The following is a 25,006-nucleotide window of genomic DNA, read 5'->3' as shown; positions in this document are numbered from 1 at the left end:
TTTTTACTCTATTTAGTCCTATGTTAATTGACTGTTTGTTGACTGCCTGTGAATAAAATTGTAATTTTATAAGCTTTCTCCTTCCTCCTCATTTAGCCGCGCCAACCCATGCAACAATATGCTCCGTTCAACTTCCGACCGTCAAAAAATTGTTGGAAATCAAATTCTTGGGCTCTCCAAGGCACAACCACAGTTGTAAATCATAAGATCTAATTTATGAGCCTTCAAAATGAGAGAACTTTGGAATAACTGAAAACATAGCGTTCTAATCTTACAGCCTCAACTATCATCGCATCAATTACCACATCTGTCATGGTAGAGCCCATATTTTGCAGTGTTAGAAGAACCATTAGCTGCAACTTAGAAGTCCTAAGAAATTCACTGGTGCCTGAAAGAAGCCAGGGAAAGAATGTATTAAGTAGGGTATAAGTTAGTACACTATCTCACCATCTAATGGTATAAGTTCAAAATCTGCCTTTTTCACCTTTGAAGAATAAAAAGAGTGTTTTAAACATAGTATTTGATTAGCTTTTCTCCTATTCAAACCATCTTTGACATATTGCTTATATAACTTTCTGAATGCCCAAATGGTTGTAACATCGTGAAACTCATGAGTTGGATTATATATAATTGAGCACTTGGAATCAAAAAGGCTAGTTAATAAATAGTTTATACTAAAATGCAAGAAAAAGGAACATCTAATTAAGAAGACCATGTCATCCTTCAATCCGGCCATAAAACGTTACAGTAAACATTTAATGTACTTCTACCAAAGGGCTTAGCTAATTGGTAGGTCATTTTAAATATAATTAAAAAAAAAATATTACATATTTGAATTGTGTGCAAAATTTAAAACAATTTTTTTTTTTTTGTATGTGGCAGGGAAAAAACATGGCGCAAACAGAAAACAATTCGCCTGAAAATAAACAAGAAAACAAATTAAAAAAAAAAAAAAAAAAAAAACAAACAAACAAACAAACAAACAAACAAAACAAATGTGTATTATTGCGTCTCACTTGTGCCTTTTTTTTGTTTTTTTTTTTTTGTTTTTTTTTTTGTTTTTTTTTTTTTTTTTTTATACGCTGACATAAATCAGCTCTTGCCCGTCAAAAGTCAAAACTTTTTCAAACAATTCATTCTTACATCATCAGTATTGAACTTGAGCATGTGATTTTTTTATTTTTATTTTTTTTTTGAAAAAACTTGAGCATGTGAACTACTCACAAGCTAAGCTAAGGTAATATTGTTGTGTATGAGAAAATATCCAAAATGGTCCCTCGACTATAGCTAAATTCACAAAATGGTCATCGACTTTCAATTTCAACCAATTAAGTCCTTAACTTTACAATTTTAACACAATTTGGTCCTCCGTCTATTTGACAGTTTGTTGACTGTGATCTTTGAGGATATATATGTAATTTCACAATTCTGCATCATCGCCGGCGGCTGCGCCGTCATCAACGATCTCCAGAAGAATCTGCAGCTCTCGTCGGAGCACATGGAGGCCTCTAGAATGACGTTGCACCGTTTTGGAAACACGTCATCTTCTTCGCTCTGGTACGAACTCAACTAGAGTGCGGTTTGAAAATGCAACCAGAACCTTAAAAAACCGACGATGGACTTAAGTGATTGACTGTGATTTTTCAGGTGAGTTTTGCTCAGCTTCACGTGTTAAACTTGAATACCAGATCAGACACCCCCATTGTCATGGCTAATTCCCCTAATCTTCCTCTTCCCAATGTAAGTTCCATGGGTTTTTATATTTTCAGTTATTGACCTTATTTTTTTATTACTATTTTCATTTTTGTTCCATTTTCTACTACATTTATTTTCTTTTTCCTTTACTTGATTGTTGATGTTTTCTCTCTTTTACCACCCTTTCAGGTACTGCCTAGATGTTATTCCAAAGACTTTTGATGAATTTGTGAGATAGATTTGTGATGACTGCAAGGATAAGGTCCACAATTCTGAGAAAACCAATGACGATGGAAAAGTGCATGGGCGAGCAAGTAGTACCTTTGATCAATCTTGTGATGCACAAGCAATAGTTATCAGCGATAGTCAAGTTAGTACTGAGGAACTAGCTGCATGCCATGAGCCAGGACAATAAATTTAAAGAATGTCAATTAAATAATCAAAATTCCTCTCGATTAAAATTTAGTCAATTGAAATTTTAATTGAATTCGAGCAAATAATTGCACAATCACCTATGTGATGCACGTGCAACAGGCGTGCGATACATGTGCAATAGGCGTGCATGGCACGGTAAAATTTTTTTATTATATATTACTAATTAATAGATATTAGTTAATTTTCATATAACATTTTGCTACCAATAAAGCTTTATTAATTCTTATACTAATAAATTAATTAATTAATATTAACAAAAGTTTGAGCGAAAATGTGAGAAAATATAAAAATCAAAATAAACATGGAAGAATAACAAACATATTTGTAATTTTATGTAACAAATTGTGAACTTATTGTAATTTTGCATTTCCTCATTTTACGTAAAATATCAGAAATAGTTTGCTGACTTAGAATACTGATTGATTCAGTTAAGCACCTACTTAGTAATGATAGATCATGAAGAGAACATCAGAGAAAAATAAACAAACACACAGAACGAACACTCACAATGTTTACCCAGTTCGATACGGTGTGTATCTACGTCTGGGGGACGATCACATAGGCGTCCAATCCACTAAGTCATAATCCAATGTACAAAGGTAGATATACAATAATCTTACCCAAGTGCCCTACACAAGGTACATACCCAGTCTATACAGGTTTAGTGGATTGTTGAAGATGGAGAGTCATGCATACAGAAGTCCAATGAAATCCCTTCACTTGGAGAGCCAGCTCTGATGCAGTCCACTTCAGTGACGCTCTATAAGGTTGTTCCCACAACAGTGTGATCTTAGTGTCCTTTCGTTTAAGCAGCAGTAACTCTTCTCAAGTTCATCATCTTAATCACCATGAACATGTTGTATTGAGAAGGTGCATGACCATCAAAGATCTAGACTCATCAAACTGATATGGAGTGTTTCTTCTTCTTATTTGGCGTAACCCTAGTTCCCTTAAAGAACTGGTACTTATAGATCCTTCAATAAACACTCTCCATAAATTGTCTTTGATTGTAGAAGGTAGGACTATATAAGAGGAATGTAATCTCAGCAGATTAGGTCCATTACCTTCTTTGAAGATACGCTGATCGACTTTCCATACTGGGCTGATAATACCGCGTAAGACTCTTAAGGAAACAACTTTCCTAAATCAGATCTTCAGTGTCAGTTCTTCTGTCGTTGCTTCTGCTTGATCAGTAAACTGTAAACCCAACCGGACAGGCTCTAAACCTATCTTAGTATGCCATAATAATATTGCCAATTATAATATGGGGTTTTTGAACATAAAAACACTAACAAACTCCCCCTTTGGCTATTATTTGGCAAAACAACTCAACTATATAAAAAGAACTAAGATAGGTTATTAAAAGAAGCAACCCAAGTGTCCAAACTGATTACATAGGATAAAAAGAACATAAGATCCAAAGCAGTCTAAGAACAAAAAATCGACATCAAAACATAACGCCCAGCCAGGGCCAGAAAGTACTCGATCACAAAAACTCCCCCTGAGTTACTACTCCCCCTTTTTGCCAATGATAGCCAAAGATCAAGCATTTGAGGGAGAGCCACAGTCAGACTTCACGGGATCCTCAGCAGCAGCAGCAGTATCAGACAGGCTCATTCGGAGAAGAACAGTAGCTAGCTCAGTGCGCGCACCCGTCAGTTGCTTGGCAATGATACCGTGCACCGTCTCAAGATCAACAACTCGCACCTTCAATTGTTCGGAAAGCTTCACATCTTTAGCATGAGGAGACTCATCATTCACAGCATCAGGTTCCGAATTGGATGGGGCAGTCACAGGAACGACATCCTTAAGGTGATCTCCAGAAAGAAGACGTTTATCAACAGTATATAGCAGCGTCGGACTGATCACTTCGCTGGGCATAGGCTTAAGACCCTGAGAGGTAAGGATGCCAAAAATCAGATTTGGAAATGGTAATCTTACCTTCTGTTCCCGGGGATGAATCAGAGTTAGAACATGATAAAAAATCCATTTGCCCAGATCACACTGCATCTTAGTTCCAATTCTAAATAAGAACCCTGCCAGAAGCTTGCCAACTGTGTTGAAATGAGCTGATGGAAGCCAGTTGTGCAGAGCCAGGCGATGTAGGATGACATATCTAGACGTGAGATGTGAGCTCAGCAAATAGTCCTTATTTCCTGTAGGCCAAGATGTAGTATGTCCACCGGTAAGAGTTTTGGCCACCACGTCCCATTCAGTAACAGCTTCTTCTTGCACTGTAGGCAAGCCATAGTATTTATTTATCACATCTGGCCCAAAATCATACCACTTCCCTCTGATGAAGATTTGCATCGGTCGTGGCCCTGTGAGACTGTCAATCTCATCACTGAGATTGCAATAGAACTCATATGTGAGCAGCTTGGAGTAAGGGCAAACATCTGTAACAGTTTTCAAAAGACCAACTTCATTCAGCAAGGGCAGGATGTCGCAAACGGAGTTCAGTTGATTCTCATCCACAGTTCTTTGAACAATCAGCTCCCTTCTGACCATAGTGGCCCATTTTGTTTGTGCAGCAGGGGATACAAACTGAGGTTTGTAGACAGTAGTATCAATTCCTTCAATAGGTGGAACCTCCGGAGTTACACTTCGACCTCTTGACCTTGTGGTAGGTTTCCCTTTTCTGGTAGAGGGGGCTGGTGCAGAAGCAGCTTGAGCAGCAATAGTTCCTTGTTGCTTAACAGAGGAACGTAGAGTCTTGAAAACTTAGTGGATAGGTGGGTCTCCTTCAGGCTTAGGAGTCTCACTCGACTTTCTCTTCTTCACAAGCTGATCCACATCAACATTATCAGCACTGGTTTCAACAACAACCTTCGTTGGAACATTCTTCCTTTTTGTCCGTCTTGTTTCTCTGGATGGGGACTGGACTGGAGTCACAAAGTGGCTAGAATCAGAAACATTTGCAGATGAGCTCCCAACAATATTTGATATCTCTCGAATTCTGAAATTCGTGGAATCAGGATGAGCAGTTGCCTCAACAGTAGGGGCAGCAGAAGAAGGTGCTTGGGATCCATACACCTCAGCCAGTATCTTATCATCTTCACTGGAGGATTCTGAAGGGTGTATCACTCGATAAGGCTGAGGGATCGAAGCAGATGGTAACCCAGCAAAATGTCGCACATGTTCCAGGCTTTCTCCTAAAGATGTTGCAGTGTAAACAGGGACTCCACCTGTTTTCTCAGACTTGTGGGGAGATGATAAATCAACAATTTTAACAGTTGCAGGTAAGGCAGGAGGGTCAACAGCAGGACAAGACTCTTTAGAGACATTAACAGTTTCAGACGGAGGCAGAGCAATATTCTCAGAAGCATAAACAACCAGACTCAGTGGATTTGGCTTATAAGAGGACTTTGTTTTCTCATCAGACACATGCAACGCATCAGATTTTTCACCAGCAAAATTAGTCACAGGCAAAGATAGAGGATCAACATTCACAGGGGAGTTCTCGGAACCCAAAGCAGATTGATTTTCATGCAAAACAGACACAGACAATGGAATAGAAGAATCAATAGGTCTATCAGGAGAAATTTCAATAGGGGTTTCAGAATCATTTACCCGTTGTCGAAGAACCTCCTGTCTGTGTGTTGCTTCTCTCTGAGCAGCTTCAAGATACAGAGCTTGGGACTCCTCTCGTCGTCGAGCTTCTTCAACAGATTCTACGGCACGTTGAGCAAAAAATTGAAGGAATGCCCCGGCCCGATTTCCATCCGAGGGTTCTGGAATAAACATTGGAGAGACGTCATCACTGGCTTCGGCGACCAACACAAGAAGTTCAGTTACATCATCTGCCGACCACTCAGCATAAAACTCCAAATAGTTGGACATAACAGTCACCAGAATCTCGTCGCGAAGCAGAGGATCAAGCTTGAGCTTCTTCTTCATAGCCAACTGTAGAAGCGTCTGAATGTGTTTGAGGGCTGCCGCCGGAGGGTGTACCTTGCTTCCAAGCTTAATGATGATGTTTCTTACGGGGTCCGCCATTTAAGATTAAGTGCGAGGAGAAGAATAAAACACCAAGAACATATAAGCACGGGAAACAGAGAGATGAGAGCTGAGGTGAGTTCTTTCTTCTTGACTCGGTATCATATAGGCTTAAGGGTGATGAACCCTAATTAATGCGGCAAGTCAAAATATCATGCAGAAGTGATTGATGGACACAACGGTACAGCTCCTTTTTAGGAAGGAAACGGAACCCAAGGGAATTTGAAATTCAAAAAAAAACATTGAGATCTTTTAAGATATCTTCTGAGAAGAATAAGCTTAGATGATCTTCTTAACATAAAAAGAGAGGAGTCTTTAAGGAAATTCAAAGTCATAACACTAACCCGTAATAAATCAACTCCTCTCTGACGAACCAACTGCTTTAGTCAGTCAATTCTGCAAATTCCTAGGGCAGATCTGAGAATTTCAAAACGATTAGCATCCAGTGGCTTAGTCAGAATGTCCGCCAGTTGTTTGTCAGTCTGAATGTATTCCAACTCAATTTCCTTGGATTCAACCAGGTCTCTGATGTAGTGATGCCTGATGTCAATATGCTTCGTTCTGGAATGTTGAACAGGATTCTTGGAGATGTTGATAGCACTGACATTGTCACAAAAGAGTGTCATTGTTCCTTGTGTAAGACCATAATCCAGAAACATCTGTTTCATCCAAACCAACTGAGTACAGCAACCACCTGCGGCTATGTATTCTGCCTCTGCAGTACTTAGTGAGATAGAGTTCTGTTTCTTACTTAACCATGATACTAAGTTCTTCCCAACAAAGAAGCATCCTCCAGAAGTACTTTTCCGATCATCAATATTCCCTGCCCAATCAGCATCACAATATGCAACCAGATTCAGTTCACTATCCTTGGAATACCAGAGTCCATACTGTATCGTTCCTTTCACGTATTTCAGAATGCGTTTTGCCGCTATCAGATGTGATTCCTTTGGGTCAGATTGATACCTTGCACAGATTCCAACACTGAACATTATGTCTGGTCGACTGGCTGTTAGATACAACAGACTGCCTATCAAGCTACGATAGACTGTGTTATCCACTAACATACCAATTTCATCTTTTGATACTTTTGTAGAAGTGGAGATCGGTGTTCTGGATGGTTTACATGATTCCAGATCAAACTTTTTGACAAGATTCTTAGCATACTTTTCTTGTGAAATAAAGTATCCTTCAGAACTTTGCTTGACTTGTAGGCCTAGGAAATATGTCAGTTGACCAACCATGGATATTTCAAACTCTTCCTCCATGACTTTTACCAACTCATCAGTGTATTTCTGCAAGGTTGATCCAAACACAATGTCATCAACATAGATTTGAGCTATGGTTACATGACTTCCAGTCGTTTTGACAAACAGAGTTTTGTCAACACTTCCGCGTTTATATCCGTGCTGGAGCAAATACTGTGTCAGACGTTCATACCAGGCCCGTGGGGCTTGTTTAAGGCCATAGAGAGCTTTTCGAAGCTTATAGACATAAGAAGGACGTTCTGGATCTTCAAAACCTTTAGGTTGAGTCACATAGATATCTTCATGGAGATACCCATTCAGAAACGCTGTCTTGACATCCATCTGATATAATGTAAATCCCAAGATGCAAGCGACAGCCAGCAAGATTCTGATTGACTCAAGTCTAGCTACAGGAGCAAATGTCTCGTCATAGTCAACCCCTTCAATCTGTGTATAACCTTGAGCCACCAACCGAGCTTTGTTTCTGGCTATATTCCCTGCTTCATCAGTTTTATTCTTAAAGATCCACTTCGTTCCTATTACATTGACACCATCAGGTCTTGGTACAAGATTCCAGACATGATTCCGCTCAAACTAATGTAGCTCCTCCTGCATTGCCATTGATCCACATCCTGTAGAGCTTCTTTGACATTTTTGGGTTCTATCTTTGAGGTATAGCAGTAAGACCCAGATATTTCTGTCAGATTATTTCTTATTCTGCTTCTGGTTTTCATTCCATCTGAAAGATCTCCAATAATGTTATCTGATGGATGGTTTTTCTGAGTTCTGGTGGGTTTGTCTTTACCAACATCATTCATGAGATCTATCTCTTGTTCTGAACTTTCTTGATCTTCATCTGATGAATCTTGTGGTTTGAGCTGACTGTTGTTATTACTTACATCTGAATCACGTAGAGGTGACTCTATCACTGTTGAGTCCACTGGTTCTTCTGGATTGTCATCGACAACCACGTTTACTGACTCCATCACAGACTGAGTCCTTTTGTTGTAGACTCTGTAGGCACGACTGTTCGGAGAGTATCCAAGAAAGATGCTCTCATCACTTTTGGGTTCGAACTTCTCTCTTTGTTCTCTGTCAGCCAGCACATAGCACTTTGCTCCAAACACATGAAAGTATTTCAGATTTGGCTTCTTTCCCTTCCAGATCTCATATGGAGTTTTCGTCGTTCCTGGTCTAAGGTAGACTCTATTTATAGTATGACACGCTGTGTGTACTGCTTCAGCCCAGAAACGTTGTGGCATATGTGAGGCATGTAGCATAACTCTAGCCATTTCCTGTAGCGTTCGGTTCTTTCTTTCCACCACTCCATTCTGTTGAGCAGTTCTAGGAGCTGAGAACTCATGTGAGATACCATGCTCAGAGCAGAAGTCTGAATATAGTGAGTTCTCAAATTCCTTTCCATGATCACTCCTCAATCTCTGAACTTTTATAATAGACTCATCTTTTTCCTTCTGAACTCTTATGCACAGAGTCTTGAAGGCCTTGAAGGCTTCTGTCTTTTCTCTCAGAAAGTAAACCCAACTGTACCGAGAGAAATCGTCTACACACACAAATATATATTTATTTCCTCCAATGCTTTCAGTCTGTGTTGGCCCCATGAGATCTATATGGATAAGATCGAGACATTTCTCAGTGGTGATACCTCTTACTGCTTTGTGTGGAGTTCTGATTTGTTTCCCAATAGCACATGCGCCACAAATTTTCTCTGGATCAATTCTGATCTTCGGTACACCTTTTACTACTTCCAGTTTTATCAACTTATCCATATCTCTGAAATTTATGTGACCCAGTCTTCTATGCCAGAGTTTTGATTCATCAGTTTTGGATAGGTGACAAGCAGTTTCATTTGTCAAAACATAACAGTTGTTTGAAGATCGAGTTCCTTCCATGACAAGTTGATTTGCTTTGTCACTCACTCTGCAGCAGTTACGATCGAAGCATACATTCCAATTTTGATCACATAACTGACTGATGCTAATAAGATTCGCTTTTAATCCACTGACTAGCAAGACTTCTTCTAATTGAGGTAAACCTGGAACATTTAGAACACCTTTCCCAATGATTTTACCCTTTTGTCCATCTCCAAATGTTACAGCTCCACTGCTAGGTTGAACAGCCATCAGACATTTAATGTTTCCTGTCATATGTCTGGAACAACCACTGTCGAAATACCATCTAGCGTCAGTTGTAGATGCAGTTAGAACAATGGTGGGATAACAGATAACTTCTGACTTTCTGACCCAAACCTGTCTAGTGAATGGTGTAATAGTCTTATTCTGATATTTTTCCTTCCTTTGATCTCTGTAGAAAAAATAGCATTCGGGACGAGTATGACCTTTTGTGTGACAGTAGTGACAAATGGGAGTATAATATTTAACTTTGACAATCTTATTTTTGAATCTCGAATAATGAGATTGATAAGTTGATTTGTCCTGGTCAGTGTTAGTACCGTATCTCCTTTCCTTGATTTGTACTGACTGAGATGACTGTCCTTATTCATACCTGTGATATGCTGTGGTCTTAGACATTCCCTCTTTGATGAACTTTGGTGCATTGTTCGAAGATTCTCCTTGCTCAAATCCCAGACCCTTTTTATCATTAGGGTTTCTGCCAGAGTCTAGAATTTTATCTAAGGTAGATGTGGTGTCCATCATCTGTATATTTTTCTTCAAGCTCTCCAACTCCTTGATTAATTTACCTTCTCTGGACCGTATCTGAGTGATGAGATCTTCTTTTATGACCAGTTCAGCATTCAGTTTCTTTATAAGATCATCTTTTTGCTTTAGATCGTCATTCAGATTCTTATTTACTTTCACAAGTTGTTCCCAGCTAGCGACAAGTTTTGCAAATTCTGCCTCAAGTTGAATATGTCTCTCTTCAAAATCATCTGTTGATATGTATGATTCTCCATCTGATTGATCTCCATCTGATTGAATGTTTGTGGCAGTGAAGAACGCTACAAAGTTTCCTACATTATCATCTGATTGGTCATTTGAATTTTCCTTCTCATCATCACTAAGAGTAGCTACAGACATAGCCTTTTTCCTTTTAAGATATGTTGCACATTCAGCCTGTATGTGACCGTATCCTTCACATTCCCTACACTGCACTGACCGATTGAGGGGTTTTCCTGTGTCTGTGGCACTATTTCTGTTTTGTCTCGATCGCCCAGTCTGAGATTGATTGTTCTGTGAGAAGGGTGTTGTTTCAACCTTTTGATATGAAGGGTTGTTGCCTTTGTATTGTGTTCTTGTAGACTGACCTTGACCCTTTCTATGGAACCCTTTTAAGATTTTCTTGAAGTTTTTGGTTAGGAGAGCTAGGGTTTCATCATCTATGTCGTCTGTGTCAGATTCTCGATCAGCTTCAGCCACAAAGGCTACAGACTTTCCTTTCTTGTTGCTTCCAACATCATCATCAGCAAGAACTTCCAGTTCATATGTGTGCAAGCTTCCCATGAGTTCTCCGACAGTCTTCTTTTCCCAACATGTGTGTTCCTGAATAGCCGTTACTTTCATTCGAAAACGTTTAGGTAGGGATCTGAGAATCTTTTTGACCACTCTCTCATCAGTGAATGGTTCCCCAAGAATTGAAGCTCGGTTCATCAAGTTCTGAACCCTACTGTGGAAGGTAGAAATGGTTTCGTCTTTAGTCATTCTGAGAGCCTCGAACTCTGACAGAACCATTTGCAGCTTTGACTGTTTGACATCACTGGTTCCTTCAAATCTGGTTTCAAGAATCTCCCATACCCGTTTAGCCTCTTTTACCCATGTAACAAGTGTAAAAACAGATTCATGTAGTGATCCAACAATTGCGTTCAGTGCTTTGTTGTTCAGATCAGAGGCATTCATTTCATCGTCTGTCCAAGTCTCCATGGGTTTTTCTTCAGCAACTCCTTGTGCATTCTGAGTAGTAGGTCGACTCCACCCAGTTAGGATGGTGCGATAAACCCTGGTTCCTTGTGCTTGAAGATATATCTCCATACGAGCCTTCCAGAAAGAGTAGTTGTGACCATCTAGTTTTGGTGGTTTCATACTTGCGTCCATCCTGAAACCAACAACCAGCCAACGAACACACAGACAGACTTCCACAAAAACAGAGAGAATGCAAAACTAAGATAGCCCTTCGGATCAAGTCACTATGTAGACTTAAAAGCTCTGATACCACATGTAATTTTGCATTTCCTCATTTTACGTAAAATATCAGAAATAGTTTGCTGACTTAGAATACTGATTGATTCAGTTAAGCACCTACTTAGTAATGATATATCATGAAGAGAACATTAGAGAAAAATAAACAAACACACAGAACGAACACTCACAATGTTTACCCAGTTCGATACGGTGTGTATCTACGTCTGGGGGACGATCACATAGGCGTCCAATCCACTAAGTCATAATCCAATGTACAAAGGTAGATACACAATAATCTTACCCAAGTGCCCCACACAAGGTACATACCCAGTCTACACAGGTTTAGTGATTGTTGAAGATGGAGAGCCATGCATACAGAAGTCCAATGAAATCCTTTCACTTGGAGAGCCAGCTCTGATGCAGTCCACTTCAGTGACGCTCTATAAGGTTGTTCCCACAATAGTGTGATCTTAGTGTCCTTTCGTTTAAGTAGCAGTAACTCTTCTCAAGTTCATCATCTTAATCACCGTGAACATGTTGTATTGAGAAGGTGCATGACCATCAAAGATCTAGACTCATCAAACTGATATGGAGTGTTTCTTCTTCTTATTTGGCGTAACCCTAGTTCCCTTAAAGAACTGGTACTTATAGATCCTTCAATAAACACTCTCCATAAATTGTCTTTGATTGTAGAAGGTAGGACTATATACGAGGAATGTAATCTCAGCAGATTAGGTCCATTACCTTCTATGAAGATACGCTGATCAACTTTCCATACTGGGCTGATAATACCGCGTAAGACTCTTAAGGAAACAGCTTTCCTAAATCAGATCTTCAGTGTCAGTTCTTCTGTCGTTGCTTCTGCTTGATCAGTAAACTGTAAACCCAACCGGACAGACTCTAAACCTATCTTAGTATGCCATAATAATATTGCCAAATATAATATGGGGTTTTTGAACATAAAAACACTAACACTTATTTCTTTCTTTATTATTTTTTTTTTGTTTAATTATGATCTTATATATCATTGATCAAAGAGTGTCAATAAAGATTTGTAATTTAGGTAATACATTATCAAATCCTGGTGTACGTATGTCCCTTTCAAGCCAATTTCTAACTAAAAATTATTGTGTCATTTACCTATTGTTTTCATACTTCATTTCAATAAATTTATGTTAGTAAAAGAATGAAATTTGTAGATATTTTATATTGATCGATCTAATGCTAAATTTGTTGATTTTTTTTTTAAATTTTTTATTTGGTACTGAGATGTTTGTCTTATTAATAATAATAATAATAATAATAATAATAATAATAATAATAATAATAATAATAATAATAATAATAATAATAATAATTCCACTATATATATATCTATATAAATTCAGAACAATGAGTCCGTCTAACATCCTAATTTAATGTAAAAATTTCACATATACACACAACAATTCATAATTTTCCCAATAACTTATAAAATTAAAAATATATACACAATTATTCCTAAAATTTTGAAATATACACAATAATAATTTATAAAATTCAAAATTCAAAATATATAAAACACTAATTAAATATATATATATATATATATATATATATATATATATATATATATATATATATATATATATATATATATATATATATATATTACGTACCGTCCGTTCAGCGGCGAGGCAGCGACCTGTTGCGGCGACGTTGACGTGCGGAGAGCAGTGGCGGCTTGCGACGACGTGCGGAGAGTAGTGGAGGCTTGCGTCGACGTCGGCTGCTGCAGTTCGACGGTAGCGTGACGGTTGCGACGGTGGTGTGCGGAGATTAGTGGAAGGTTGCTGAGGTGTGGTTTCGCCTGACAAAATTATTTTTGTTTGAGGAAGGTTTCGTCTGTCTCCGATCGATTAGGGTAGAACTTAATTTTATGAGTATACCGCGTCGGCTATATACTTAGCTGACGTCGTATACCATATTTATTTATTTTTTATTTTTTATTTGAGTTACGGCGTCGGCTAATTAATTAGCCGACATCGTATTATTTTTTAATTTCGATTTTTTTATTTAAATACTTTACGACGTCGGCTTTTTAGTTAGCCGACGTCGTAAGGTATTTTAATTTCTTTCTTTTTTTTTTATTTAAATACTTTTTGACGTCGGTTATATCAAATAACCGACGTCATATGTATTTTTTAAAAAATAAAAAATAATTTTAAATATTTAATATCGGATTTTCTAAAAACCGACGTTATAATGGTGACGTTAAATTCGTTTTCTATAGTAGTGCCATCTCACAAATTCATCAAAAGTCTCTGGAATAACATCTAGGGAGTAATTGGAAGGGTGGTAAAAGAGACAAAAATCAACAAAATGTCAACTTTCAACAATCAGAGTTGTATCGATTATGTTTTCTGATGTTATCCTTGCTTGAATTCGAGCAAATAATTGCACAATCTCCTGTGCGATGCACATGCAACAGGCTTGCGATGCACATGCAATAAAGCTATTAATTAATATTAACAAAAGAAAATGAAAAAAAAAAGTTACCAATTAATAGATATAACATTTTGGTACCAATAAATATTAATAGAACCAATTGTTGGCGGTTTTTTTTTTTTTTTCTGTTTTAACTGATATAACATAAACCAGCTCTTTCCCGTCAAAACTCATCCTTACATAATCAGTGTTGAAGTTTGAGCATGTGATTTTATTTTTTATTTTTTGGAAAAACTTGAAGAGGTCATTGATAACTTTGCATCTAGGAAAAACTGCATTCTCACCAAACCTTGAAGAGGTCATTGATAACGTAACTTTGCATCTAGGAAAGCATATAAGTTTTTTGTCATAATTAGTTTTGAATTTTTTGAGAAATAATTAGTTTTGTATTTCTAAAATGTTGACAATTTTAAAATTTTATTTCAATTTAGTTGGCATTAGTATTTTTGTACTCATATATAACATTTAAAATTTAATTAGAAAAATTTATGTTAACTTCAAAATATCGTATTGAGGCCTTTTTTTTCACTTACCCCGGACCTATAAAACTATAGGACTGGCCCTGCTCATGAATCATAAATAAACTTGCATGACAGATACATACCCGTATAGAGGTTTCAATTCACACTCCCTGGAAAGAATGCTATTGACTGCAGTCCATACAAAAGATCTAAAATCCTGCTCCCAAAAGTCGTGATGTAATAAGCCATAATGACTAGAAACCAAGTATATGCTGGTTAGCCTAAGAGTCTGAAGCGGTCTTAATGTTAAATTAACTATGCTAATAAATTATAGTTTATCCTGATTCCTGATAGCCCCAGAGCAGAAAATTGCTCAATCAGGGACATGGATCACCATTTTTCTGCTAAATCAGAGTTTTGTAGCATGGGTATTAGCCAGCAAGGACAGAAATTTCAAACAAGACAAAAACCTAATAGAGTTAAGACCATTTCCACCTAAAATTCCAACATGCAAGAACTAAGATTTGAGAAGCGAACCTGAGTGAAGTAAATTAAGCAAACGAGCTAGAGAAAAGAAGCCCCAAAAACGCCCAGCAACTGTTTGCACCAACCGATCATTTTACCGGATCCAATAGCCCGAATGCCCGATTACCTGAATGACACGACTCTCCATCTCCGCTGTTCTCGTTTTTGTCGGAAAAAAAAAAAAACTTTTGCAGAAGTGTCAAATAGGTCCATCTACTATTTCGAAGTGTTCAATTTCTTCACCATCTAAAATATATGGAAATCATGCTTATCCTCTAAATTTGTTCGATTAGACTTATTTACAGGTTACAACCCGTTTTTGATGACGTGGCCCAGTTACGATTGCATGGCATTGATTACATGGCATTAAAATAATAAAAATAATTGGGCATTAAAATTAAAATAATAAAAATACGAAAAAACATGGATATCTGGAATGTAAACTGGATATTGATTAATGCAGTGAGCCCAGGGATTGTCGAAGCCTCCGCACGGATATCCCAAATCGGTGCAGCGTCATCCTCGACGTCTCTGCATCCTCATCCGACAGCTTCAATATCTTCTGCAACACGCCGTCCTCCAGCAATCCAACGTCTATCACTATCGCCGACACGTCGGACATGAACGCGAAGTATTGCCCCTCGGAGTTGCCGCTTATGTCGGTGAAGCCAGCGAAATGCGCCATGGAATACAGAGTCCCAGTTCTCAACGACGGAGCTTCGCAAATCCCTAACCTAATAGACAGAGCTTCGCAATGACACTCTCTACAATGCTATTTGTCCATTCATTCTGTATATTGCCCCTCGAAGTTGTTGTTGCTATCGGTGAAACTGGCGAAACACAGCATGGAATACAAAGTCCCGGTTCTCAATGACGGATCTTCACTAATCCCTAAAATCTCAAATCCCTAACCTAATCGACGGACCTTCGCAACGCCACTCTCTAAAACACGTACTGTTTGTCCATTCATTTTGTCTGCTGCATATAATGAAAGATGAAGCCAATGAAAATGAGTATAGATGGGTCGATGCCAAACAGAACAGAAATGGTGGGAAGCACACCTACCGTACGTGCTGATTTCATTGGTGTTTGGTTGGATGGAAATCAAATTCCATGGAAAAGATTTTTCATGAAATGTAGGAAAATGTTGTTTTACCTTGTTTGGTTGGATGGAAAATCTTTGCCATGGGAATTTGACTTCCTAAAAGTGAAGGAAAAGAAAATCTGACCTAAGCATTGGTATTTTGTTTTCCGGATGAGTTGGGAAGAAAATATAGTATATTGGACTATTCTGCCCTCATCAAAATTTATTAATTACACATGTATAAATTATTATTAAGGGCATATTAGTCTTTATATTCATAATTTCTTACCATTCCAAACTCAACCAAACAATGGAATTCATATTCCTAGTAATTTCTTTTCCACCAACCAAACAATGGAATCTATTTTCTTGGTAAATTGTTTTCCATGGAATTTGAATTCCATTTCCCTTCAAATATTTTTCATCAAACCAAACGGGCAGGGAAAGAAGGCAAGGAAAAAGGAAAAGTGAATAAACTCAACGGAGAAAACAAACTGACTCTGTATTTTGAGAATTAAATTACACGTAATTATTTTTTTAATATTTTTTAAATTAAATTCCATGTGATCTATGTTGACAGGCAACCGGGTGGCAACCTGTGAAAAAAACTAATCGAACAAATTTAGAGAGTAAGTGTGTCTGATTATCATATATTTTAGATGGTGGGGTGAATTAAACAATTCGAGATAATATATGGGTCTATTTGACACTTCTGCCAAAAAAAAATTCCCTATTAATATTAATATTATATGTGTAACTCATACTATTTTGCATACTCAATATTAAATTCAATACACTTTAACCAGGCAAATTATGCTGTGCATGGTGCATACGGATGCAAAAACGACGTCGTTTTATTAAAAACGCGCGTCTCCCCTTAAAAAAAAAAAATTCAGGTTCGATTCCCAGCAACAACATATGAACTAAAATTCCAGAATCGATGAACTATAATTCCAGAATCGATGAACTATAATTCCAGAATCTATGAACTAAAATTCCAGAATCTAATCTATGAACTAAAAATTACAGAATGAATGAACTAAAATTCTAGAATCTATGAACTAAAATTTCAGAATCGATGAACTACAATTCCAGAATCGATGAACTATAATTCCATAATCGAACAAATTGCACTTTTAGTCTTGTGACTATTAGGGTTCCGATAATTTGAGTACGTAACTTTCAAAACTCTCAATTTAAACCTTTAACTATGCAATTATTAGCAGATTTGGTCCTGCCGGCCAATTTTTGCCGGAAAAACATAAATTGGTTCAAATTATTTTTTGACGAGGGTAAAATTATCATTTCACTCTCTTCTTCTTCATTCTCCCCCTTCTTCTTCATTCTTCTTCTTCTTCTTCTTCTTCATCCTTGCAATTGTTGGTTTTCTGGTCACCAAAAAAACATTAAAATGAATGGGTATTAAAGAAAATAAAAATAAAAATAAGAAATTCATATTAATGGCCAAATGGAATCAACGCATTCAACTTTCTTCGTTTCAACGTCGCCAGCAAAGCCATCGTGCCCGCCCGGCGCCTCGTCCTCCTCGCTGGTGTAGTCCTCGTGCTTGGGCACCGGAGCAATCAATCTCCGGTCATCGGCGTTCGAGTTTCGCGGGCTCGCCCTCAGCTGTCCCCTTTCTCGCCGGCGCCGTCGCGCGACAGATTCATCAGCCATTTCTGCGCATCATCCCACTTCGAGGGAGTGGGTTCCCCGACGTTGCCCGTGAATGAGAATGGCGATTCCCCCCAGCCACCGCCGGCGGCGGCGGCGATTCCTTTCTGAAACTCAAACACCATATTTCCCCCGCCGTCGGAATCTTGCCTCTGTCCATAACTCAAACACCCTTTATCCTCAACAGATCTCATCTCTACTTCCTTAAAATCCCAGAAATCACAACAACAATATCCTAATTAGAAGAAAACACTGGTGAAATTAACCTCAACTTTCTCAATTCAGGCAACGGATTTCGACAACCGACGACAAAATCCGGCGACCGACGACAAAATCCGGTTACCGGCGACAAAATTCGGCCGTCCGGTCGTCTTCCACTGGAGAAGACTACCAGACGGCCGCCTTCTCCATTGGAGAAGAACGACCAGAATTGGCCGTTCTTCTCCATTGGAGAAGACCGGCCAGATCTCGCCGTTCTTCTCCATTGGAGAAGGCGGCCGTTCGACCGTCTTCTTCGGAAGACGACCGGATTTTGTCGCCGGTGACCAGATTTTTCCACCGGTGGCCGAAATTCTTCGCCGGTGACCGGATTTTTCCATCGGTGGCCGAAATTCTTCGCCGGTGGTCGGAATCTGTCGCCAGAATTGAAATGACCTGTAATAACAGGTCATTTATCAATTTTTGGGTTTCATTGACCCAATTTGACATGTTTAAGGGTTTAATTACACTTTTGTAAAGTTTAGGGGGCTAATTGACCTTTGAGGTAAAGTTTAGGGGCCTATTTGACCATTTTCTTCATTTTAAATTAATTCGACACCAAAATTGGTTTTATTCGAAATTCCTAAAATTTTCGCGTACTTCGCGTACCAAGATTTAAATCGAGAAATTTATCTGAGTGAGACCGGGAGAATTCAGAAAGACTTTAAACAAGTGTTCATCTAAATAGCTTTTTGAGAAAATTCATTTTCAACCCCAAAGTATTTAAAGTTAGCATTCCTAGACTTGGTCCATGATACAAGGTGAACCACACTACTCCAAGAAAGCTTTGCCTGAGAACACCATCTATCCAAACTTTTACCGTTTTGCAGTTATCCAATCATTTGCTTTCTACCTAGGGTTTTGGACCCTATATAAACTTCACTATTCCATTGTGATTTCCTGATCTCTTTCTTTGCCTCTCCAAACAATTGTCTGCCAAGTAGAAGGGAGAAAACAACACAGTAAGCACATCATCTTCTTCTTTCAATCCTAGCTTCATTTTCTCTTCTAGTTGCATCCATCCTCTGAGGTTCTAGGCTAAGATTGTATGGTTGTTTGGGAAGTTTAGGTGGTGAAGGAGGCACTAGCTAGGTTGGGAGGAAGAAGAGATCCAATCTAGAAGAAGAAACTACAAGAGGTATAACCCCATGGATTCCTTCTTGAAATTTGGCTCTGTGAAGCCTTGTTATTGAGTAGAAATGAGTAGAAACTATGAGATTTTGTTGTGTTTATGCTTAGAAGTGATCTAGTATTTGTTTGTGAGTTATTGTGAATGTTTTGGACTTGTTTGGTTTGAGATTACAGATGAAAAAGTCTTCTGGTGCACACATAGAATGCACCAGATCAGACCAGCGGCCCTAGCCGCGGCCCATCAGGAGGGCCGCCGGCCAGAGCCGTGGTTACATGGGTCTAGGGCACGGCCCTAGAGGAGGGTCGCCGCCTAGACCCGATGGTGTAACGGGGCATATGGGGCGGCTCTTGAGGAGTCCCGCCCCAGGTCCCTGAGTATTAATCTGAGATGGTTTTGTGCAGTGGCCGGGTCCTTGTGGCTCAGCTACGTGTCATTTCGGGCCGAGTGTTACGGGCCCTTGTGGCTCGGCTCTTCGGGATCGTCTCGACGCACGTTTTGGGTTTGATTTCGTTGAATTTGGATCAAAAATGAGTAAGATATGAATGATTTATTGAAGAATTGCTACACAGTTCATGTATTTGTTAGTTCACTGTGTATGAGAAATATTGACTTTGTAATCTGATGTTATTTTATTGAGTAGAGAAGCATGATCCTTTGAGAGTATGATTTATTATGCAAGCATGATCCTTTGTGAATATGATTTATTATGAAAGCATGACTAGATTTTGATACTTGATCAATGAGAAATGTAGCATATTTTGTTGCTAGGATGTGTGGAATTTGCTATGTGCAAACCGAGCATGATATTGTATTCTTGAGTACTTCATGTTATTTTATACATGGTTTAGAAGCATCTTATAGAGTATTTTGGCATCCCACGTATGTCATATTTCAAAAATGCATAAAGGGCCAACGTGAGCCCAAGTAATATTTTCAAAAACCATAAGCATGTGGTATATCATTCTTTGATGCATTGAGAAGTAGTAGAGTTGTTGCATGCATGAGATTGATGCATGAGAGATATATCTATGTATTATCTATATTGGTGAGGTTTTGGAGGATAACGTTTGGACTATGTCCTCTCGGGAGGTAATTATGGACATTGCGGTCCCAGTATATGTAATGTGGCGTATTCCCACGTTACGAGGTTGGAAACTTCCCGCCAGGCTTGGAATCCTGGTTGGGGGGTGTGCACACTAATAGTTCGATACCTGATTCCACAGAGAGAGAACCACGAGATTGGTTTCGTAGACAGTAGGAGATATTAGGTCGGATTTATGCTGCTCCCGATGGGGTAATTCACGCTTCGGTGAAACCCTAAGCCGTCTACAAGTAAAGAGAAAGAAAATGAGTCAAGAGAGACTCAAGAGAAAGAAAGCGAGTCAAGAGAGACTCAAAAGAAAGAAAGTGAGTCAAGAGAGACTCAAGAGAAAGAAAGTGAGTCAAGAGAGACCCAAGAGAAAGAAAGCGAGTCAAGAGTGAGTATATATATAGTATTGGACGAGATTGCATATGAACGTAGAACTGCACATGATTGCATATGAGTATGATTATAGTATTGCACGAGATTGCATATGAGTATGTTTATAGTATTGCACGAGATTACATATGAGTATGTTTATAGTATTGCACGAGATTGCATATGAGTATGCTTATAGTATTGCACGAGATTGCATATGAGTATGTTTATAGTATTACACGAGATTGCATATGAGTATATTTATAGTATTGCACGGGATTGCATATGAGTATGATGTATAACATTGCACGAGATTGCATTTGAGTAGAGTATCGCATGAGATTACATAATGAGAATGTTGATTTAAGATTGTTCATCGAGCATGACTATTTTGTTATATTTGAAGCCTTGTATATCAGGTTTATGTGATGAGAATGTGAGAGTATGAGAATACCTGTATATGGTTTATTAGCGTGATCCTACCTGTAAGCATGAGTTGCTTGTTATGTTAATGGAGAAGTTTATATGTTGAAGTATTTAAGCGTTCAGTCTTATATATATATATATATATTATAGGTTGCAAGCATCTAGAAAGTATGTGATAGATCTAAAGATGATTTGAGATGAGTTTGTTGTTTACAAGAGAAATCAAATGTTTTCAAAGTACATGCTATAATTCTTTACAGGGTTGAGTGTTGTTATACTTAGCTTCGTGCTAACAGGTGTTTTCCTATTTGTCTATGTGTTGATTGTAAAACCCCTTTCAGGTGGGCCCAGCAGTGAGAAGAGGTCGAGTTAGATTAGTCTCGTAGTTGAGATGTCTAAACTCTAGTTATGTTGATGACTGTATTTCCAGATTCTAGACTTTTGTTGATTTATAGACTTTCGAGGATGTAGACTTTTGGGGTGACTTCCCCCCCCCCCCCCCCCCCCCTTATGTTTTCGGTATTTAATATGAATATCATATATTTATTTTATTTATAGTTGTACCCCTTAGCCTGTGCAATCACCACGGAGTGGTGGTCGTGGCGGTGACATTCCCACTAGTTATCTTTTTAGTTATTAATTCCGCTGCTTAGTTTATGTTCATGTTGGTTTAGTATTGTGATTAAGAGATAAAAAAAAAAGTGAGGTGTTACAGAGCTTTCTATCGTATTCGGGTCTCCATTCCCGTGGGCAAGCCGCTAAAGCGGAGTATGAAGTTGGTTAAACGGGATAAGTCTACCTGTTGGGTGGCTTTCAGGTATGAGAGGTTGCACACTTTTTGCTTTTTTTTTTTTTTTTTGCTGCTTGTTAGGGCACTCCTACAAGTTTTGCTTGAAAGCAAGGAATTCGATGTTTCCTGTTGCTGATTATCCGTTCGGCGAGGGACTATGGGCGGGGGGAAATCTGGGACCTCGAATAGTTGGGGACCTCTTGTTGATCCCGGCTATCGGGCCGCCGCGTGAGGACAATGGGTCTACGCCGGTGGAGGAGGTGGCGACTGACCATATGGAGGAGATGGGCGTTGGCCCTGGTGGTGGACGGGTGGAGACGGGCAGTATTGTGGCAGCAACCAAAAGGGGTCGTGAGACGTCTGCAAGTGGCGGGAGGAGGTAAGGGAGTGGCGGTGGAGATGTAACCATGTCTGAAGTGTCAAAAAACTTGTCATCGACGAGTTCTGGTTCCCAGGCCTGCCCGTCCTCATGAGTACGCTAAGTTAGAACTGTCGTGGCTTGGGCAATCCACGAACAGTTCGCGAAGTGGTGGACATGGTGTCATGTAAGAAACCTGACTTTGTGTTCTTAATGGAGACCAAGGTGAAACGTGACCATGCTAAGCGGTTACGGGTCAAGCTTGGGTTTGAAGGCCTGTTCTATATAGACTGTGTTGGTTTGAGTGGTGGAATGGCGTTATTGTGGAGGAAGAATAACACTGCAAGATTCGTCTAGCTCCTTGGTGTATGACATGTTACTATGGTTTACCGGAGAGGAATAGGCGAGGTGAGTCATGGGAACTCCTTAAACGGTTGGCCTCTCAATCTTCGCTGCCTTGGGTTATTACTTGCTATTGGGGATTTTAATGATTTTCTTTATCAGTCTGAGTAGCGGGGAAGGGTCCCACATCCAGAAAGTCTTCTTCGTAGCTTTGGGGAGACTTTAGATGTGTGTGGTTTGTTGCAGCTTCCTATGGAGGGCTACCCATTTACTTTGGAGAATGGAGGTGGTACAGATGTATGGGTGGAGGAACGACTAGATAGAGTGGTTGCCAGTCAGGACTGGCGTGGTATGTTGGAGCATGTGGGGGTGCTGAATATTCTGACTCGTACCTCGGACCACTCAGCGCTCTTTCTTGGTTTTACTGACTCAAGGGGCCAGGATGGGGTGATAAGCGGGGTTTCCACTTAGAGATGGCCTGGTTGTTGGATGAGGGCTGTCGTGGTGTGGTGGAGAAGGCATGGGGTGACGGGATGGGCAGTGGTCTGATGAGTACAGTGTAGTTGTGTGGTGACCAGATGCAGGAGTGGGGGGAGACCGTTTTCACATGTTTGGCAAGAAAATAAAATTGCTACGAGCCAAACTCTTGGCTTTACGAGGTTGTACGGATCCGGCCTCCTTGGCAGATTACCAGGCTGTAACACCCCGTGTTACGGCCCCTAATACCAATTAATTAATTAACCCATAGCCCAAGAGAAAGAATAAATTATAATAATTAATTAGGGAAAAAGGCCCACCATAGTCCATGGGCCCTCATCCCTAAACCCAACCCCTAGTCCTAAAAGAATTAGACCCTAAATAAGACCCTTAGATATATAAATATGGAACCTAGAAGGCACCTAGAACTCCCACAAGAATAACGCCCCACCACCCCAAAAGAGCTCCAAGAATCCCCCTAGAAGAAATCAAGAAAGCAAGAAAGCTTAAAGAAAGACCCTTCATAGCCAAGGAATTAATTAAGGCTAAGAGGTAACCCATGCCTCAACAAAACCTATTTTCATAGCTATGATTTCCCCCGTAGGATTTCCCCATATTATTGTGTATTGATGATTTGTGATGTTATTATTGATGATTGATGGGATAATTCCATGGGTGATCTTGATATCGGGAGATTCTTGATAATTATGGTGTTCTTAACGATTATGTGGAGTTCTTGATGCTTATATGTTGTTCTTGATAATTGTATGGTGTTCTTGATGCTTATGTGATATTCTTACCGAATCTTGTAATTAGAAGACGAATCGTATTCTTGTTGGTATAAAAGTGATTAGAACCCTAGGTTGTATCGTATGATATTATTCTTGGTGTATCGGGTGGGGAAATCGCATGTTTGGGTGACAATTATGTTTAGAAAAGCATGATAGGTTATGTGGCGTACGTTTCTCGTATTTGATCAGTTAATTGTCTACGTGTTGATCGTTAATTGCGTTGTAAAGTGTCTAAGCATGGTTTCGGGTTCCATAATGGTTCCCGGGGCGTTTTGTGTATAAGGAGTCGGTGGGGGGTAGGTGGGGGATAGGGGACCCGCCACCTACCCGCGGCCAGAAGGGGCGTCTCCGGCAGCGGGCAGCCGGCGGGTGGCCCCCCACCCACCAGCTACCCGCTGGAAATCTCCCCCATTCAGGACCCCGGCTTCCCCGTTTGATGTATCCCCGATCCCCGTAGTGTCCCAACGGACTCCGTTCATCGTGCCGTGTCTAGTTTGATGTTTCGGGTACCGTTCGTAGGTTAATGAGTCTTATATATTGCATGCTAGTTGAATTGGTATCCCGTTGACCTAGGTGGAAGAAGTATGAACCCCTTAGGACTGGTTGCGATCGGATTGGTTATTCCTGAGCTGCGGTTCAGAAGCTGGCTGCGGTCAGATTTACACTCTTGGGCTGCGGTCCACCGTTTGGTTGCGATCAAACGTTTCTACATGAGCTGCGGTTCATACTTTCCTGGCTGCGGTCAGATGACATACTCTTGGGCTGCGGTCCACTGTTTGGTTGCGATCAAACATTATGATGAGCTGCGGTTCATCGGTCGGTTGCGATCGACCCCTCCGTGTTGCGATACGGGGCAGGGTGCTGCGGGGCCGTGTCAGAGCTATATGCGCTGACCCTCATGTATGGGCATGCGATTGGTCCTGTGGCGCCAACAAAGTGTGCTATGTGATGAAATACGGATGAGTTGTTGTTAGGAATGTCTTGGGGATGTGACTATGGGATTTATGCTGGGGATTGTTTATGTTGGGTTATGATTATTAATTGTGCTCAGCTTTATCTGTCTTGCCTGTTGTGGATTGTATACGCTTGTTATAACTGTTGCTTGTGTCTAGCCTTATCTGTCGAGTCATTCCCGGTTTTAAAAGCTAGAATTCGTAGGATATATCTTCATGCTCAAAATGGTTTTCGTATATCTATATATATCTATATGTATTG

General features: G+C 39.6%; 1 protein-coding gene across 1 annotated transcript; it reads right to left on the bottom strand.

Annotated features, from left to right (window-relative positions):
- Positions 1 to 3,672: 3,672 nt before the first annotated feature.
- LOC109153510 lies at positions 3,673 to 6,126 on the bottom strand. The gene is made up of 2 exons (XM_019301377.1): positions 4,912 to 6,126; positions 3,673 to 4,821 (listed from the first exon to the last, which is right to left on the bottom strand). Exons 1-2 carry the CDS (start codon positions 6,124 to 6,126, stop codon positions 3,673 to 3,675), a joined length of 2,364 nt encoding a protein of 787 aa, XP_019156922.1.
- Positions 6,127 to 25,006: the final 18,880 nt, after the last annotated feature.

This window comes from Ipomoea nil, unplaced genomic scaffold (genome assembly GCF_001879475.1).
Source record: "Ipomoea nil cultivar Tokyo-kokei standard unplaced genomic scaffold, Asagao_1.1 scaffold2494, whole genome shotgun sequence".
Classification (NCBI taxonomy): Eukaryota; Viridiplantae; Streptophyta; class Magnoliopsida; order Solanales; family Convolvulaceae; genus Ipomoea; species Ipomoea nil.
The sequence above is the reverse complement of the archived record's forward strand: the minus strand, read 5'-3'. Positions and strand labels throughout refer to the sequence as shown.

Excerpts from the sequence above, each read along its gene's own strand:
- LOC109153510 (XM_019301377.1), bottom strand. The coding sequence starts at position 6,126 with ATGGCGGACCCCGTAAGAAACATCATCATTAAGCTTGGAAGCAAGGTA. Across the intron at positions 4,822-4,911 it reads ATGTTGATGTGGATCAGCTT|CAACAAGGAACTATTGCTGC; the intron begins GTGAAGAAGAGA and ends TCCTCTGTTAAG.